We start from the raw sequence: 17,790 nt of genomic DNA, 5'->3' as shown, positions 1-17,790 counted from the left end.
TTTCATATTCAAGAGGTCTTGGCTTCGGAAGCCTTCAGAGAGGCTGTGATGGCTGTGGAAGACTCCCCGTCTGACGTCCAGCACAGGTTTCTAGTGGATCTACCAGGCTGGATGAGTTGTATAATACACCCAGATGTAACTAAGCAAGTTAACCCCTAAATCAATATGACATGGATCAATTTAATCTGATAAGCTACGTTTAAAAGAATCAGCAGGCACTTTCGAATTTGAGTCAACTCCTACTTCATGACAATCATACTGAACTATCCTGAGAGAAGGTATATATCAATCCCTTCTCTATGGCAGAATTGTTATCAGATTTGTCAGGAAACCATTTCTGCCAACACTGTTGGCTTTGGGCTTTATGAACATCAGCATGAAAGGTAGAAAGAGCTTATGTAGCTTAGCCTATCATCCGTTTCTATCTGCAGAAACTTCCTTCTGGTATTTATTTGGCTTCTGCCCCTGCTCCACTAAATGGATCATCACAGAGGCCGTCAGTGATTTCCTGATGACCGAATGCCCACACATCAGTCCTTATCTTATAGGGCACCTCAGGCAGTTAGCACTGTCCACTCTTACATCTTTTCCTCTTGCCCCTGCATCACCAAGTTCTCGACTTCCCTCCAGATTTCTTTCCTTGAATGCCCCATTGACTGAGAAACAATAGCCCAAATTTGAAACAAACAGTATCTATTCTTAGAAGCACAGCATGTTCCTTTCTTCATGGAGACAGACATAGATTGTGACCAAAGGGAGAATGATATGTGAATACTTGTAGTGCGAAGACTGTATCTGGGGCTGTGGAGTATTTTACCATTTCAGAAAGAAGTCTGTGGTGTGCATGGCATTTTGGGAATGTATGAAAATCTGGTGTGCTGCAATGTTCATGCTTTGTTATACATAATCATTCTATGTTTAGTCAATTGTAGGTAGACACAGACCATGTGTACTTGGAATGAATATATCTCATTCTTATTTCAAGAACTACACTATTATGGGGGTTTATATAAGAATAAAAGCCATGGGACAATTATTTCAGTATCTAGTTTATAGCCCTTTGAGAGAAAAAGCAAATACATTGAGGCTATTTATAGAAATAAACATTCACAGCATGTCAAATGTTTGTGGGCCTAATATCTGTTAGACACTACTACAGATATTTGCACAAATAAATCAGGATCATGGAATTAAGGAAAAAGCGTTGCAAAGCTATTCCAATAAGAAAAAGTAAGGGGAGATGTATAAGGTATTGTGGGAATTCTTTGTACAGAGTTTGCATATGTATTTATGTGTTTTGTGAGTGCAGTAACTTTTTCAAATTTTATTTGACCTTTTTTAGTTGTCTCCTAAAAAGACTTGGGAAGGATTCATTGGCGGTTTCTTTTCCACAGTCGTGTTTGGATTCATTGTGAGTTTTACTAGGATTTTAATTTTATTTATGTTTTGGAAAATGGTAGCAAGTTTATTAGTCTATTCTAAACTTAAAAAGTTAAACCACAAAATGCTAATAGTGTATTTTTTTGAAAGCCACTAAACAGAATCTAGTCTCTACCCCAGTAGCTCTCATCCTGGCCTCATATCAGAATCCTCTGGGGGAATTTATACAAAATCTATGTCCCAGCCCTATCACAGGTCAATTAGCCGCTCCCCACCCCCACCCCCCATTCTACTGGACAGCTAGGACTGAGACCCGCTGCTGTGCTGTTGTGTTTTGTTAGTTTCCAGCAGCGATCCTGCCTTGTGGGGGGACACAGGTGCTGGGACAGGTGGTAGCTTTGAGTGAAGGCAGAGAGTGCAAATGATGATGAAGAGCTCTGCCTCGTTAATACGTGCCAGCTCCTTGGCTTAGTGGGTACTTCTGCTGTGAGCCCAACTTACAGGAAAAGTGTTAAAAATAATTGATGTTCACCTTTAGCCATGAATAGTGGATATTGTCAATGTTTTAAAAATTAATTTACAGTTACAGAACTTAGGTTTTTATTAAAAGATGTCTCATGAGAATGAATAAAGGTACAGTAAAGTGGCTGGATATAAGATAAATATACAAAAAAAAAATTTACTGTTAGGAAGTTAATTCTTTTAAGAGTCTAGTTCCCGACAGTTCTAGAATATATCCTATAGTCAAATGTAGAGTGACTAGTAACAACATGGAACTTTGAGAGGGAGCAAAAATACAAATAAATGGAAAGGTACCAGGTTTCTAGTTGGGAAAACCACCATAATTTCCTGTTTAATTTATAAGTTTGGTTCATTCTCAATGAAAATGGTAATAGAATTTAATAAAATTATTTCAATGTTTTTGTGGTAGATGATAATTGATAAATAGAATAATAAAAAGGGATCCAGTCCTGTCCAGTGTTTATATGTACATACAAATTAGAACACCAAGTTAAATAATACCACAAGAATTTGGTATTATTAAAGGCTAATTTAGAACTACTTCAAGAATAGCCATGTCATTGGAAGAAAATAAAGAGCTACCCTATAAGAACGTAATGCATGACAAATAATGAGGAGGGAAATTATATATTTTTTTTAATAAATGATTTTGAGGAAACTGGTTGTTTGGAAGCAAAATCAGTTTATATCCATTCCTAGTGTCGTGTTTGCACTTATTTTAACTATTCTTGAGCAATATAATAGGGTGAATGTCTGCACAAGAAAAGAAAGAATAAACTGTTGTCTAGCAATTTAAATTTATAATAAGATATTTGGTTTTATGTATCTTCCTCCATGTCTGAGGACAGCAAGATTTAAAAATTGCAGTGAAGTAGCCAGAGAAAATAATTTAGTCAAAGTTTCTTGGTTTGGTTAAGAACAGTGGTGTTTTCACTATACTATTTTCTTAGTAATTTTGAATTACTGGTTATTTATTAATTGATGAAATTAATGTAACCTTTATACGATAAACTTCAGTCCCGTATTCTCTCATACTTTATAATTGTTAGCTTCTGCTAACAATAATTATGTGTACTTTGGAAAAGTAAAACCTTACTGTAGTGCTTGTCTAAATGTTCAAATCAGCATCTTCTTTCTTTTCCCTTCTCTCTTTTTATTATGGTCATACAGAAATTATAATCTCATTGATTTCGAAAACTTTGTTGTTTTCTAATGGCTTTGCAAAGTCTTTTATTTGGATCAGTTATGACCATCTAACTTTGAAAATACAGAGCAGAATGTGATTGCAAACACATTTTGGCATTCTGTCTCTGACCTTTCTGATACATAACTTAAATATGTACTTTTTTCATTCAGTGTTTCATAACTCTTGCTTTGTTCTTCAGGCTGCCTACGTGTTATCCAAGTACCAGTACTTTGTCTGCCCAGTGGAATACCGAAGCGATGTCAACTCCTTTGTCACAGAATGTGAACCCTCGGAACTTTTCCGGCTTCAGAGTTATTCACTTCCTCCCTTTCTAAAGGCAGTGTTGAGACGGGTAAGATAAACATGGTTAGGGACCGTCTATCCCAAAGATTGAGCTTCATTTAAAAGTAGGATTAGGATTTTTACGAGAGATTGATTTCTGCTGAATTTTTAACTCTATGATACAGAAGTGGTTTCACTGTCTGCTAGGCATCAATAATATATTCTGTCCCCTTGTGATTTCTCTTTCTTGAACGTAAAATGAATATTACTATCACAAACCAGTTGTCTTTTAGGAATTTACTTACCTAATGGTTTGAATTCTGATGGTAATTTATCTTGTATTTGTTTTGAAAACATTTTTCAATATTCCTTAGTTTTCTACAAATCAAATCGGTTACAGTGAGTTTCACATGTGACTGGTATGAATTGACTCAGTTTAAAGCTTAATTAAAATTCACCAGCTCAAAGATTCCTTGATGTTTAGGGGACCTTTACTAGTACAGAAAGCTGCTGCTTCTGAAAATCAGTTTTCCTTCCAACCTCACTTCCGCCTTTTAAAGGCAACACTGAGGGCTCCCACTGGAGGATGTTGGCATGCTCTCCAGTAGAAACTTGCTGATCTTTGCCATCAGGACTGCTGGGTGGGTGGTTAAAGTGGGGAATCAAATAATTGTGTGTGTGTGCGCAGACATGCACATGTTTATCTGAAACATTTTATTTTCAACGAAAGTCCATAATTTTTGAGAAACACGTTAGCCAACAAATTATTTCTCTTCTTGAGTGCTCAATACATGGATTCCAAGAGGTTTTTTCAACGTCCAAGCCATCTGTTTTCTGCTATAAAACTTTCTGATACTGCCAGTCTTTGATAAGAGGCAAGGCCATTTCCTTGAGAACAGGTCCAAAGATTGGTGGTCTCGATGATCTTTCTTAAACCACACCCGTTACGCGCGTCTACAATTTGTAGTTTGTTTATTTAAGGTGGAGCAAGAACTAAGAATTTACAAAATAATTTGCAGAATTCTCTCCAGTCTTTATGATCTCCTCTCTGAATCTTTTATAATCATCTTGTTGATGCTCATTTTGGTAGTCTTTTTTAAGCAACTTATTTTCATGTGTTTCCACAGCATTTAATTTAGTTTCAAGAGAAAGACCACTTTCCTCTCATTTTGTCATATAAAATTAAAGTGAAATAAAATAGAGAATTAAAATACATTATATAATTACAAAAACAAAGGGCTACAGGTAAGAAACAAATTGAGAAATTAACTCAACTGATTCTTGGTAAGCCGACAACTTGTTTGTTGTAGAAGTTTCTAGATGAACTACAAAGTAGCCTCTCAGCTCCAAGGTTTTAGTGTGCCAGATGCTGTCAATATGTTTATAGAGGGAATGGAGAGTGCTGGGTAAGTAGAGGACGGTAATGAGAGTTTACAATATACTTTTCCCGTGATCCTGACAGTTTGTGAAATTAACCAAAAATGTGGTATATGCTTTGACTTACTATTTGTATCATGATTCTTAGTTTAGATGGCATGCTTGAATACAATTTTAATGCAGTTAGCCCCAATCCAACCCTCACCCCCTTTTTTTTCCTTTTTAGGAAACAGTGAGCCTGTATCCTTTCCAGATACACAGCATTGCTCTTTCAACGTTTGCGTCTTTGATTGGCCCATTTGGAGGCTTCTTTGCCAGTGGATTCAAAAGAGCTTTCAAAATCAAGGTGTGTGTTTAGATTCTTTGTTGCATTGTTGGAGAATATAATTAGAGAATGTAATGTGGTTGGAATTTGGTTCTCTACTGGTTTTGCACATTAAGCCCCCAGGCAAAACTTTTTATATCCTGTTTGTTTCAGTCTCACAGAAATGCTTCCTAGCTGATTTGAGGGTATTCTTTCTTGTTAGGTTTTGGTCATGCCACGTTAATACATTTTGAAGTGTCACATCAGCTTCTTTTATAGAAATGGCATGTGTTACCTAATGTTGGGACAAACACAGCATCTTGGTCCTTTAAGTGCTCATCCAAGAATCCAGCCATGAATTGTCTGAAGTTTAGTGTCTTGCTATAGTCTCACATGAGGGGACGTGCAAGAGAGCCTTTGAATATGTAACTATCCCTTCTATTAGGTCAGGGGTCAGCAAACTTTTTCTGTAAAGGGCCAAATTATATGGTTATTAATCATATCGCAACTACTCAACTCTGAACTCTGCCATTGTAATCTGGAAGCCCTGCGGACAGTACGGTCATGCACTGCTTTATGATGTTTTGGTCAGTGAAGGACCCATTATACAACGGTGGTCCCATAAGATTAGTACCATATAGCCTAGGTTTGTAGTAGGCTAAACTGTCTAGGTTTGCATAAGTAGATTCTATGATGTTTGCATGATGATGAAGTCGCCTGATGTCATATTTCTAAGAATGTATCCCTGTCGTTAAGCGATGGCATGACTGTATGTCAATGAATGGGCATGACTGGGTTTTAATAAAACTTTATTTAAAAAAACAGGCAGCGGGCTGGATTTGGTCTGTGGGACATAATTTGTTGATCTCCATTCCAGATACTTAAAATTATCACTATGTTTTATTTAATTAGATTCTTATAAAGCAACATATCTTTGCCCTATTACCTCAGCTCTCCTCAGATGGCTCCACTAAGTTAAGATTGAATGTTGTGCCATTAGGAGTTAGAGAGTGGCTACTGAAGCTGGGGTGGTCAGGGCAGGCCTCTATGAGGAGGTGGCATTTGAACAGGGGTCTGAGAAAAGGAGGAGAAGTAGTCCTGCAGAGAAATCTAAGTGCAAAGGAGTGGAGGCGCTTAACTTGTTCCAAGGGGAGCAAGAACAGTGTGGCTGTGGTGGAGTAGGTCAGACTGCAGAGGTTGCTGGGGCCAGATCACATAGTACCCTAGCAGCCAATTAATTAATTAATTAATTCTGAGTGCTTGCAATGGGGAAGAGACTATGTGAGGTGGAATGCAATATACAAAAGTGTATAGGATGTCATCCCAGTTGTCAAGATGCTTACCACCCAACGGGGATGATACACATCCACGAAGAACCACCAGAACAGCCGTGAGTGACAAGTGTCCTGTCCAGGCTGCAAATAGCAGAGCAGAATTGAGTAACCCTGGCTCTCCTGTGCTCTGGTTAGCAGGAAGAGAAGGAAGGAAATGCATTGGCAAAAATTAACGAAACGCTGTTTCAATACTTGTTTTAAATAGAGAAATGTATATTTAGAATGGTATTTTCTTTAATGGTCTCGAATCCAAGGTTTCTTGCTGAATGGAGAGATATTTTCGCATATCTGAAATGAAGGTGTAATTGCTGTTTCATTTTAGATGTTTTTAGGTTGCCTGAGTAAACTAGACGAGCAGTTAGTCTTTTCCATTTCCTGAGCGCTCAGACATGTGGATATCTCTGTACAGAGTCGATTTGCAGAGGCTTGCTAACCATTCCCTCAAGGAGACCATTCAGTGGACTAAGGAGTCCCAAATGAACTACCAGTTTTATTTTATTTTTAACTTAAAATAACACTTAAAAAAAGAAGAGGAGGAAATATTTATCATAATAGTAAAATATTTATTTATGAGTAATAACTATTAGGATAAACATGAATTAGAACCAGTTGTACATCTGTCAAAAACACATTCAAATAGCCCCCCAAATCATCTCTGGTTAAACAGAAAAGTAGGCTCTAAAAATATTAGATTAGTAATGGCCGATAGCACGTTTGATTTAGAAAAAGTGTTATTAACTAAAAAATGTTAGTGTTAGATTTCATTAATATTTAACTAGTGTTATTTGAATGCTGCTGATCAATTCAGTAATCATTCTAATGTGGCCGCATAATCGTGGTTCTAATCTGTTGGACATGTTCAGATAAGTTTGTATTTAGTGGGAAAATCCACTAGTAAAGGATTTTCCTTGGAGTCCATGATGCTGAAGAGACATTTACAGATAGTTTTATAGCAGATGAGTTTTTGAAAATTTCCTAATATCTATCTTTGTTTCTGAAGGATTTTGCAAACACCATTCCTGGACACGGCGGGATAATGGACAGATTTGATTGTCAGTATTTGATGGCAACTTTTGTGCATGTGTACATCACAAGTTTTATAAGGTACTTTTAGATTTTTAAGAAATGTTTTATTCGATGATTTCTTTGAGTTCTCGTTTCCATAGGTATTAGTTTGAAGGAGTTACTTTTTCTGTCAATGGTAATCTATAGTATCAAAAGGGAATGGAGGCCCCTGGAGTTGTGTCATACTGTAGCCCTGAGCAGTATGGTTAAATTATAATTATTTTACATACATTTGAACAACTTAAAAAAACAATATATGTCATGGTCTTCAACAGGGCTGAGTTCAAATCCACTCAACGTGGCTGATACTGGATTTGGGACACCAGGAGGTTTAATTTCTTAAGTGTGGGCACTGCAGGGCTAGTGAATGCTAAGAGTTAAAAAGGAGGACATAATAATTCATGCAGTCCGCCAGTTATTGCTTGAGTGCCTGTTATGTGTCGGGGAATGTTCTGGGCACGGATATAGCAGAGAACAAAACAAAGCAAGTCCCTCCCTCAGAGCTGACGTTCTTATCGGGGAGTTGGAGGGATAAAGAGCAGAAGGGGACGATAAACAAATAAATACAGCTTGTTAGGTGGTTGTAAGTGCCAGGGAGAAAACTAAAGCAGGCTATGGGACTACGGTTGTGTGGCGGGTGGAGAGGTGGGGTGGGGTAGGTATCGGGCTGTGGCTATTTTATATAGAGTAGTTTATTCTTATTATTAAACCTTAATGTTTTGGATATGTCCTAAAATGCCAGTTTGGGGTGTGAGAGCTAACCACATCAACCACCTGTTAACTTTATTTTCCATGGTCTCTACTAGTACCTGAGCCATAGAAAACATGTATTTCCTCCATAGAGTTATTTGGAGTGAAACTCATATTTATAGATCCCTAATACACATTTTAAATATATACTCATAGCAGTCTGAGAATTTTTGTATTAATTTTTATTTTTGTTGAAAAGTCTTGTTAGGAGTTTATCTACTTCATTAATCTTTCCAAAGGATCAAATTCTGGCTTTGTTAACTTTATTGTATATTTGTGTTCTATTTTATTGATGTTCACTCTCATCTTTCATTCCTTCATCTTTATTTAGGTTCCACTTGCTGTTCTTTTTTCAGGTGTCTCGAGATAAAGCTTAGGTTATTGACTTTTTAGCCTTCTTATCTAATACATTCATCTAAGACTATAAATTTCCTCTTAAGTACTACTTTACTATCATCTTACGTGTTATATTTTTATTTTCATTATTCAGTTACAAATATTTTCTGATTTCCAGTATTATATCTTTTTTGACACGTGGATTATTTAGAAGTATATTGGATAGTTTCCAGACAAATGGAGGTGTTCTCATTCTCCTTCCTTTATTGATTTTTGTCTTAATTCCACTACGGTCAGACAACATATTCTCTATTATTTCAAGATTTGTTATTTGCTAAGACATCCTTTATGCCCCCGCGTATTGTCTACTCAGGCACTGTTCCACGTGCACATGAAACGCACGTGCATTCGCAGTTTCTGGAGGTAGTGTTGTCTGTATCAGTTAGGTGAAGTTTAGCTGAATCCTCTGTACTGATTTTTTGGTTTGTTTTTTCCATCCACTCATTTTATCAGTTGTGAAGAGAGCTTTGTCAAAATCTCCCACCATGATGATAAATTTACCTATTCCTGTTTTTAGTTCTGTCACTGTTTGCTTTCTGTATTTTGAAGTTATATTAGGTATGTACATGTTTAGGGCTGTTGTATCTCCCTGTTGAATCACTCCCAATGCCATTTTATCATGTCCGTCTTTATATACTACTTGCCTAAAGCCTGTTTCTTGGGTATTAGAATAGCTACGTCAGCTGCCTTTTGGGTAGTGTCTACATAGTATCTTTGTCTGTCCTTTCATGTTTTGCATTCCTTTATCCTTATATTTAAAGTGTGTTTATCTTTTCTCTTCTAACAAGCATTTAGCTGGATTTTGTTGGTTTTTATAACCTAGTTGACAATCTTTGAGTGTTTTTTTTTTTTAAAGATTGGCACCTGAGCTAACAACTGTTGCCAATCTAATTTTTTCCTGCTTTTTCTCCCCAAATCCCCCAGTACATAGCTGTATATTTTAGTTGTGGGTTCTTCTAGTTGTGGCATGTGGGACACCGCCTCAGCGTGGCCTGACGAGCAGTGCCATGTCTGCGCCCAGGATCCGAACTAGCAAAACCGTGGGCCGCCAAAGCAGAGTGTGCGAACTTAACCACTCGGCCACAGGGCCAGCCCCAGTCTTTGTCTTTTTAATTGGAGTATTTAATGCATTTGTATATGATTTGTTTACTAATATATTTGAGTATTAGTGGCTAAATCTTTACATATCTGTATTTTCAGAAGATGGCAGCTTTTAGGGCATTAACTCATCCTTTTTTTCTTGCTTTCTTTTTCGATCTGCTGTTCTCTCAGTAGAGGGAAGAATGCTGAGCCACGTTGTCCACTATTCGAAAGCAAATATTTAGACTATTAGAAATACAGCGCTCATGCCAGTTTGCAACTAGCTGGGAGCACCCGCAGACACAGTTTTGCATTTAGCTGAACTTGCTAGAATAGCCTTTCTTTTCTCTGTGGGCCCCTGCTCTGGGTTTATGTTATGAAGTTGCTCAGTCTTTTGAAGAGATGTAAGACAAGCTGTGTCCTGAGTAGACTGTGGCTACAAGAGACATATGGCCGCAGTGTTTTTGGCAAATGAGTTGAGCCACGTGCGTGAAGGTGACCCGTGGGATGGCTAATCTGTGCTATTATGGCATCTTTTAAATCCAAGATTTTCGTTGTGCTATCACTATATAATAGCAGACACTTCTTTGTTGCTGGGTTTTCTACTTCTTATAATTCCATTTGAACTGCACAGTCCTCATTGTAACTCATAAATTTAATTATCATGTAAATGTTTTTCTCAGAATTCTGTGCCATTCTCCATATAGTACTTAGGTCTTGCTTTTCCTGTTGGATTTTGCCGATTGCTCTCCACAAAAAGTACCACTTTGCTTTTCCTATTCAAGTAGACTGTAGAAATTGCAAAGAACAATGACACGTATATGTTAAAATCTGAATTAGGTTCCCTCTGAATTTGACAGAATAGCACTTTAGAAGTGGAAATAGAGAAACACAGGGGATCTTCAGTTTATAAATGGGTTGAGTTCTAGAATCCAAGGGGAAGGAAATTGCCATCCCCGGACTGTAACAGTGTCACAGAAGGCAAAAGTATGAGGGTGGGAGTCCTGGTCAGGACCTTTTCCGACCCAGAGCGGCCTTTACGGTGCAAGGAGAAGGCCTGGAGCGGGGACGCTGGGGGAGCCTTCCCAGAGGGGCCGCTCCCGGCTGTGGCCGTCTGTGTTGGAGAGTAGAGTGAGTGCATCGTACCCCTGCCCAGTGATTACTTAGACTCCACCTGGGCTCATTTCCTGCCCCCCGGGACTGCTGGGGAGGTGAGTGAGGAGGGCAGGGCTCTCCTCCTGCCCATCTTCCGTTCAACTAGAGCAGATCTGCTTTCATTTTGTTTCCTGTATTGGGCTTTACCTAAGACTTTGTTTGAACAAAGGCACTGGCACCCATTGTAGATCCTGGGTAAGTGCTTCGGTGCCAGGCTCAGGGCCTTTGTGTCCTGTCTCTTGAACATTCATAGCTCCCTAGGGGTATTTCTTAACATCATACCTTCCGTTATCTGAAGCTTCTTTGAAGCTAAAAGTTTAAATTATATTTTCACGTCCTCTTAGTCCATGCACATGCAGGAATTTTGCTGCTTTCCCTAGAGGATGGTTTCTGTGTCTTGTCCAATCTCAGGATTCGTTACCTATCCCCACCTCTAACTCAGGTTGCCCTTTTGAGAATTTTTGTAGAACTTACATCTGCACCCCCTAAATTGCCTCGTGTTGTTCCTGGGTTCTGTGTTTGTACCTTCTTCCCACATCTAGACTGTACGCCTCTCAGTGCAGAATAGTTCTGGGGTTTTTCTCCCCTTGACAGTAATGTTGGGCATTAAGATGAGTTCTGATCAAAAGCTGTTTCAGTTCTGTGAAGATTGCTGCTCTGTGCTTAAATGCATGGTTTATTTTAAATTGCAAGTATTATGCTTCCTTTGACTTTCTTACCATAGCATGGACTTTGTCTTTTCTGCTCTGTTATCAGGGGTCCAAATCCCAGCAAAGTACTACAGCAATTGTTGGTGCTTCAGCCAGAGCAGCAGTTAAATATATATAAAACCCTGAAGAGCCATCTCATCGAGAAAGGAATCCTACAGCCCACCTTGAAGGTATAGCTGGATCCAGAGAGGGCAGGACTGACAAGAAGGAATTCCACAGAAAAGCACTGACAGATGAAATTTTGTAATTGTACAGAAAAATGGTTAAAAATGCAATAGATTGAAGTTTTACAGACATGAATGTTTCTTCTCTGAAATTACTGTGAATATTTAACAAACACTTGATCTAAGTTATGAAATAAGTAGCAAATTGCCAGCAAAATATCCTGTACTTTTTCTAAAGTGTATATTCTGGTGTTAACTTCCTTCCCCTCACTGGCTAGGTTTCCTAATTTAAGAGACTTGTGTTGTAAAGAGTCAAACACTATAAAACGAGTAAATCGAGGATGTCTTCAGATTGCACCTGGCAGCGTGCCCCTTGCACAAATATTTACTTTTGCACTTGGAGCTGCTCTTAATTTTAGCAAAATGTTTTATGTACGGCAAAATAGGAAGTTGGTAGTTGTCCCGCACTTCCTCTTCTTTCAGTCTGAAGAATTTTCTGAAGGGCTGAGTTGGATCTCTCCAGAAAAAAAAAAAGAAGATTGTCCACTTTTCAAAGAAATAAGTAATCATTTTCCAGGGAAAAACATCCCACTTTTAGGTAGGTTTGAAATTCAGGAGAGGGAGGCTGAAATGTCTAAGTTATTGGCCTGCTAGAAAGAGCAGACATCAAACTCGACTTCTGATAAAATTATTTGGAAAAACATGACCTTGCAAAAACTTGTCCAGAGAAATAAAGGAGAGTTCTGCCGTGAAGAACACAGTGTCCGCGCCTCCGCAGATGACCTCAGCCCACAGCAGTAGCTCAGGAGGCAGCGTAAGACAGTAACACTTGGCGCGGGCTGCCTTTTGGTCGAGTTCTCTGCTTTTCCTTGTTTCCCTAAGTTCTGTAGCCCCGAGCGCATAAGATCAGCATCTAGGGTAGTGAGTGAGGGTAGTGGCTGAAGGAGAGCAGAGGGTGCTCGGCCGGGCCTCTGGGTGCCTCCCTGCTGGTGCCGTGTGCACCCACTGGTCGCTCCGCTGGGCAGGAGGAGGATGTGCTTGGAGACCAGCCCAGACCGAGTGCACGGGGGCGGCCAATGTTGGTCTCCTTCTTCCTTCACATCATGTCAGAAAATCTGAGGACAGCAGCTGATTATTTGTTTTTCTTCCAAGAATGAAAATCAAGCAGAAGTGATCCCCACCAAGAACAAAAAGCACACAAATGCCAAACCTTTCCTTTGGTGGACTGGACACTAACCAGATGAGAATAAATTTCTTATCAGTGAATGTAAATAAGCTACTGTTGCTGTGGGCTCTCCACAACCATATTTATTGTAATGAACAGTCAGCACGAAACCTTCGAAAATTGTCTAGTGCTCCTTGGCTAAATGTTCAGAGAGGAGAAATAGATATATTTTAAAGAATGTTTTGCTAATGGAAAGAGTACATATTTTTGTTTAAATTAGAAACAAATTTCAATTATTTTTTATTTCCGTTCCACTACTAGTCCCTACAATAAAAGATTGTAGATACGCCTGGGTTCCACGGACGTAATCTGTAACTAGCAGCTTCCTCGTGTGTACCACACGGTCATAGTAGACACAGTTGAACTCAGTACCGAGAGTCTGATTTCGGGGTTTGGCATGCCTTTAGTCAGTTCATCACCGCTGGATGTGTCCCGTCAGCATTATTTCACACTATTCCAAAAAACCCCTTATTGGCATGTTACAGGCGGGAATGATCACTTTTAAAATCAGGCTACCTAAGAAGTTAATTTTCAGCATCTCTCATTTTTATTTGGCTCCTTAAAAGCTCCAAATGTTGATCATAAAAGAATTTAGCATACCAAAGTTTAAAAGATAGAATGAAAATTTTGTGATAGGAACTTACTTTGAAAACTTGGAGATTTCCACAGTAAGAACCCCTTGGAGACACAGTTGCCCCTGCATTTTTCCCTGAAGTGATGGGTGAGGCGCTGCAGTACAGAATTATGAGAGCATTACTGATCCATGTATTATAAAATCAACATTATTATAAACAAAATATGAAGCTCGGAATATTTGGGGTCACAGTAAAAGCGTTCCTCAAATAGACTTTTAGAGTTGGGTGTACATTATTCTGTATGTAAAAAAAGTAAATTCTTAATTTTGACAGAGCTCTAAGGACTAACCTTTTTAGTGTACTTTTATAGCATGTATATTAAAATAGAATATATTTTAGCAAAAGATTGCCATAAAACCCTGACTTTGATCATTTTTATATTTGCACTGTGAAGAGAGCTTAAATTTCAGTGTAGCGGCGTGGTGGCAGGAAAATGAAAGACTAGGAATTTCCTTCACAGTCGTGGCTCATTGTTCCCGCATTGCTCTTTTGGGAGGTACTCTAATGGATTCATTGCTTGACTTTTTAACCTGTGGGTTGCAAATCTTTCCTCAGTACTTTTCCCTTGAGGTGGTGTGTATACATTTACTGTCTGAGAATAAAAAGACCGCGCACACACACACACACACACACCCCCTAGTTTTTTTCATTTTTAGTATCTCTTCATTTGTACTTTGGTTTGAAGAAAGATACTATCACCTTGTTCAGTGAAAAAGAACAAGCAGAAACAGTGTATATGTATACTGTATATGGGCGGGAGATAGCATATGCTATGTGTCAGTCACTTCTTTGAATCTTTTACTGAAATTGAGATAGGAAAATAAAACTGAAACAAATCACATTTTGACTTTGTTGTGCCATTTTCTCATTGGAGAAGAAACATTAATTCATTCAACCAGTGTTTACAAAATAATGACAGATATACATAAGTACTGTATATTGTGTGTATTCCATCACCGTCATCAACACCTGCAGTGACATCCTCAGGGCTGGGGATAAATAAATCTGGTGATGACTGAACGTGTGTGTTTGTTGAGAGCGATGTGCTCTTAGTAGAAAGAGTACTGAGTTTCTCTGGCACTTTCCACAGTTTATAATTACACATTTATTTTTGTCTATCTCTGATCCAGTCCCCACTAGAGCTTTGAGCTATGTGGAACTAAATGGCATTTGTTTTGATGGGCCATTGTGTTCCCAGTGTCTGGCTCGATGCTGGCACCCCACAGGCCCTCAAGCTTCTGAATAAATGAGTGGATTGGAGTCTGAAGACCGAGCTGTGCACTGTGTCTCTTGGACAGCCCCTCCCCACCCACCTCGGCTTTCATTTTACGTGGTTCTAAGATGGGCTTCGTGACTCCTAGTTCCTAGGGTGTTGCCCATCTCCAGTGGGAAGTGACAGGTTGGTGGGACTGAACAGAAAGGTCCCCACACCTTTGGCCACATCTGATCTAGGTGGTGGTAACCTAAGTATTCCTTGAATGGTAGACAGCCCATCAGTTCACTTCAGCAAACCTGGAACGTCTGCCAGACACCCAGCACTGTGCTTTGTTTTAGCACGAAGAAAACATTAGAACTAGTAGCTCTCTGCCTAGCCACAGAGACAGATGGAGACAGAGGTCAGTGCCATACGAGGTGGATGTTGACCAGGGCGATGTCACACGTGTAAACCAGGTTCGGGGAAGACAGGAGACTACCATTCAGACCACTGCAGAGGAGCTGTCTGTCGTGCGGGTGATCCACAGCCAGATCTCCCTGCCCGCTCCTGACACTAAGAAGTTTAAAATTCACTCCTTGAGGAGGGGCTCTATTGGGAATCTATGTAGTAGATGCAAATAGAAAGGAGGGCTAGACAATTTAACCCAAATCAGAAGCCTGTCCTACCGCACTCCTGTTGTCTTCCTTTTCCTCTGCAGAAGGGGAGAACTCTCTTGAATCATCAGATAACATCAAAAGTCATTTAAGAAGGTGTTGATGAATGGAATGCTATCTGATGATGGCAAAGTGAGCTTCCAGAAGCAGCTGGGAGAGTGCAGTCTAGTTCTCTAAGGTGTATAAAAGACATGGGTGCATAAAGCAAGAGCCTTGTTGCCCAGAGAGAAAATCATCTCATGACAGTCCGCTGGAAGGTGTCCTCTTAGTGAGAAAATGAAATCTCAAACTGCTCTCCGTCAAACTTTCAGCACAATAGGGCACGTATGGGATTGGGGGTTTAAGCTCTCAGACCTCTCTACTGTGCATCCAGCTTGAGTTTAATGGATCTGGGTGGTTTTCTAGTCAAGAATGGGCAATGTCAAACTTCTGACAGGACCTAGAAGAGTGATACGTTTCGAGAATGCTCTTGAGTAATCTATTAAATGTCTTTTTGATCAGTTTTAATAAATCTCAAAAACTTATGAAGAAAAGGAAGCAGAGGCTTCAGACAGACACATTTGAATTGTCAGCAATTCTGTGGTTTTTTTAACAGCTATATTAAGATAGAGTTTACATACCATAAGGTTGTGCAACCATCACCACATCCAGCCTGAGGACATTTCCATCACTCCACAAAGTTCCCTGGTGTCCATTTGCAGTTAATCCCCACTCCATCCAGCTTTAGGCAACCATTGATCTGCTTTCTGTCTCTATAAATTTGCTTTTTCTAGACATATAAACAGAATCATACAATATGTAGTGTTCTGTATCTGGCATAATATTTTTTGCATGTATCAGTACTTTGTTTCTTTTTATTAATATATTTTGCTGACTTGCTTACCAGTTGATTGACAGTTGGGTTATTTCAACCTTTTGGTTCTTATGAAAAATGTTGCTGTGAATACTTGTGGACTTTGTGTGAGCATGTCTTCATTTTTCTTGGAGAGATTTCTAGGGGTGGAATTGCTGGGTAGTGTGATAAATTTCTGTTTAACTTTTAAAGAAATGAGCAAACTGTCCAAAGTGGCTGAACAATCTTATATATCTGCCTGCAGTGCACAGGGTTCCACTTTCTCTACATCCTCACCAAACCCAGCATTGTCTTTTTTTTTTTTTTGAGGAAGATTGGCTCTGAGCTAACATCTGTTGCCAATCTTCCTCTCTCTCTCTTTTTTTTTTCTCCCCAAAGCCCCAATACATAGTTGTATCTCCTAGTTGTAGGTCCTTCTAGTTCTTCAATGTGAGATGCCGCCACAGCATGGCCTGATGAGCAGTATGTAGGTCCACACCCAGGGTCTGAACTGGGAAACCCCGGGCTGCCAAAGCAGAGCACACAAACTTCACCACTATGCCACCAGGCCAGCCCCTGGTATTGTCTTTTTAATGATAGCCTGTCTAGCTGATATGTAGAGGTATCTCAAGGTGGTTTTAGTTTGCATTTCCCTAGTGGCCAGTGGGGTTGAGCATCTTTTCATGTGCGTATTGTTATTTGTATATCTTCCTTGATTCCTCTATTCATATCTTTGCCCATTTTTATATGGGATGCTTTTTCTTATTGAGTTGCAAAAGGTCGTTATATATCCTGGATAGAAATGCCTTACCAGATATATGACTTGCAAATATTCTCCCAGGCTGTAGCTTTTTTTTTTTTCTTCCATTCTTAAGACTATTTTTTTAAGAGCAGTTAAGGTTCAGAGCAAAATTGAGGGGAAGGTACAGAGATTTCCCATATACCCTCTGCTCTTCCCCTCACCTCCCACCACATACATAGCCTCCCCCATTAGCAACATCCCCAACTAGAGTGGTCCATTTGTTACAACTGATGAACTTACATCGACACATTGTAATCACCCAAAGTGGGTAGTTTACATTACGGTTCATTCTTGGTGGTGTACATTCTTTGGATTCGGACAAATGTATGACATGATCCATCATTATGGTATCATACAGAGTATGTTCGCTGCCTTAAAAATCCTCTGTGCTTCTCCTATTCATTCCTCCCTCACACTCCCAACTGCTGATCTTTTTACTGTCTCCATAGTTTTGCCTTTTCCAGAATGTCATATAGTTGGAATCATATGGTATGTAGCCTTTTCATATTGGCTTCTTTCACTTAGCAATATGCACTTAGGTTTCCTCCATGTCTTTTCATGGCTTGATAGTTCATTTCTTCTTAGTGCTGAATGATAGTCCATTGTCTGGATGTACTGCAGTTTATTTATCCATTCACCTGCTAAAGGTCATATTGCTTGCTTCCAAGTTTTGGCAATTACGAATAAAGCTGCTGTAAACATCACCCTGCAGGTTTTTGGGT

The 17,790-nt window shown here is 39.3% G+C and overlaps 1 protein-coding gene across 1 annotated transcript in view; it reads left to right on the top strand.

The window, feature by feature from the left end:
* CDS1 (CDP-diacylglycerol synthase 1) overlaps positions 1-14,406 on the top strand; it is a 61,519-nt gene extending 47,113 nt beyond the window's left edge. Inside the window, exons 9-13 of the mRNA XM_008538424.2 lie at positions 1,343-1,411; positions 3,288-3,440; positions 4,974-5,093; positions 7,386-7,489; positions 11,588-14,406. Coding sequence (XP_008536646.1) covers positions 1,343-1,411; positions 3,288-3,440; positions 4,974-5,093; positions 7,386-7,489; positions 11,588-11,717 — 576 coding nt within the window. The 3' untranslated portion in view covers positions 11,718-14,406. The remainder of the gene's footprint in view (positions 1-1,342; positions 1,412-3,287; positions 3,441-4,973; positions 5,094-7,385; positions 7,490-11,587) is intronic.
* The last annotated feature ends 3,384 nt before the right edge of the window (positions 14,407-17,790 follow it).

The sequence above is a fragment of the Equus przewalskii genome, chromosome 3, assembly GCF_037783145.1.
Source record: "Equus przewalskii isolate Varuska chromosome 3, EquPr2, whole genome shotgun sequence".
Classification (NCBI taxonomy): Eukaryota; Metazoa; Chordata; class Mammalia; order Perissodactyla; family Equidae; genus Equus; species Equus przewalskii.
This window is presented reverse-complemented; position numbering and strand designations above follow the sequence as displayed.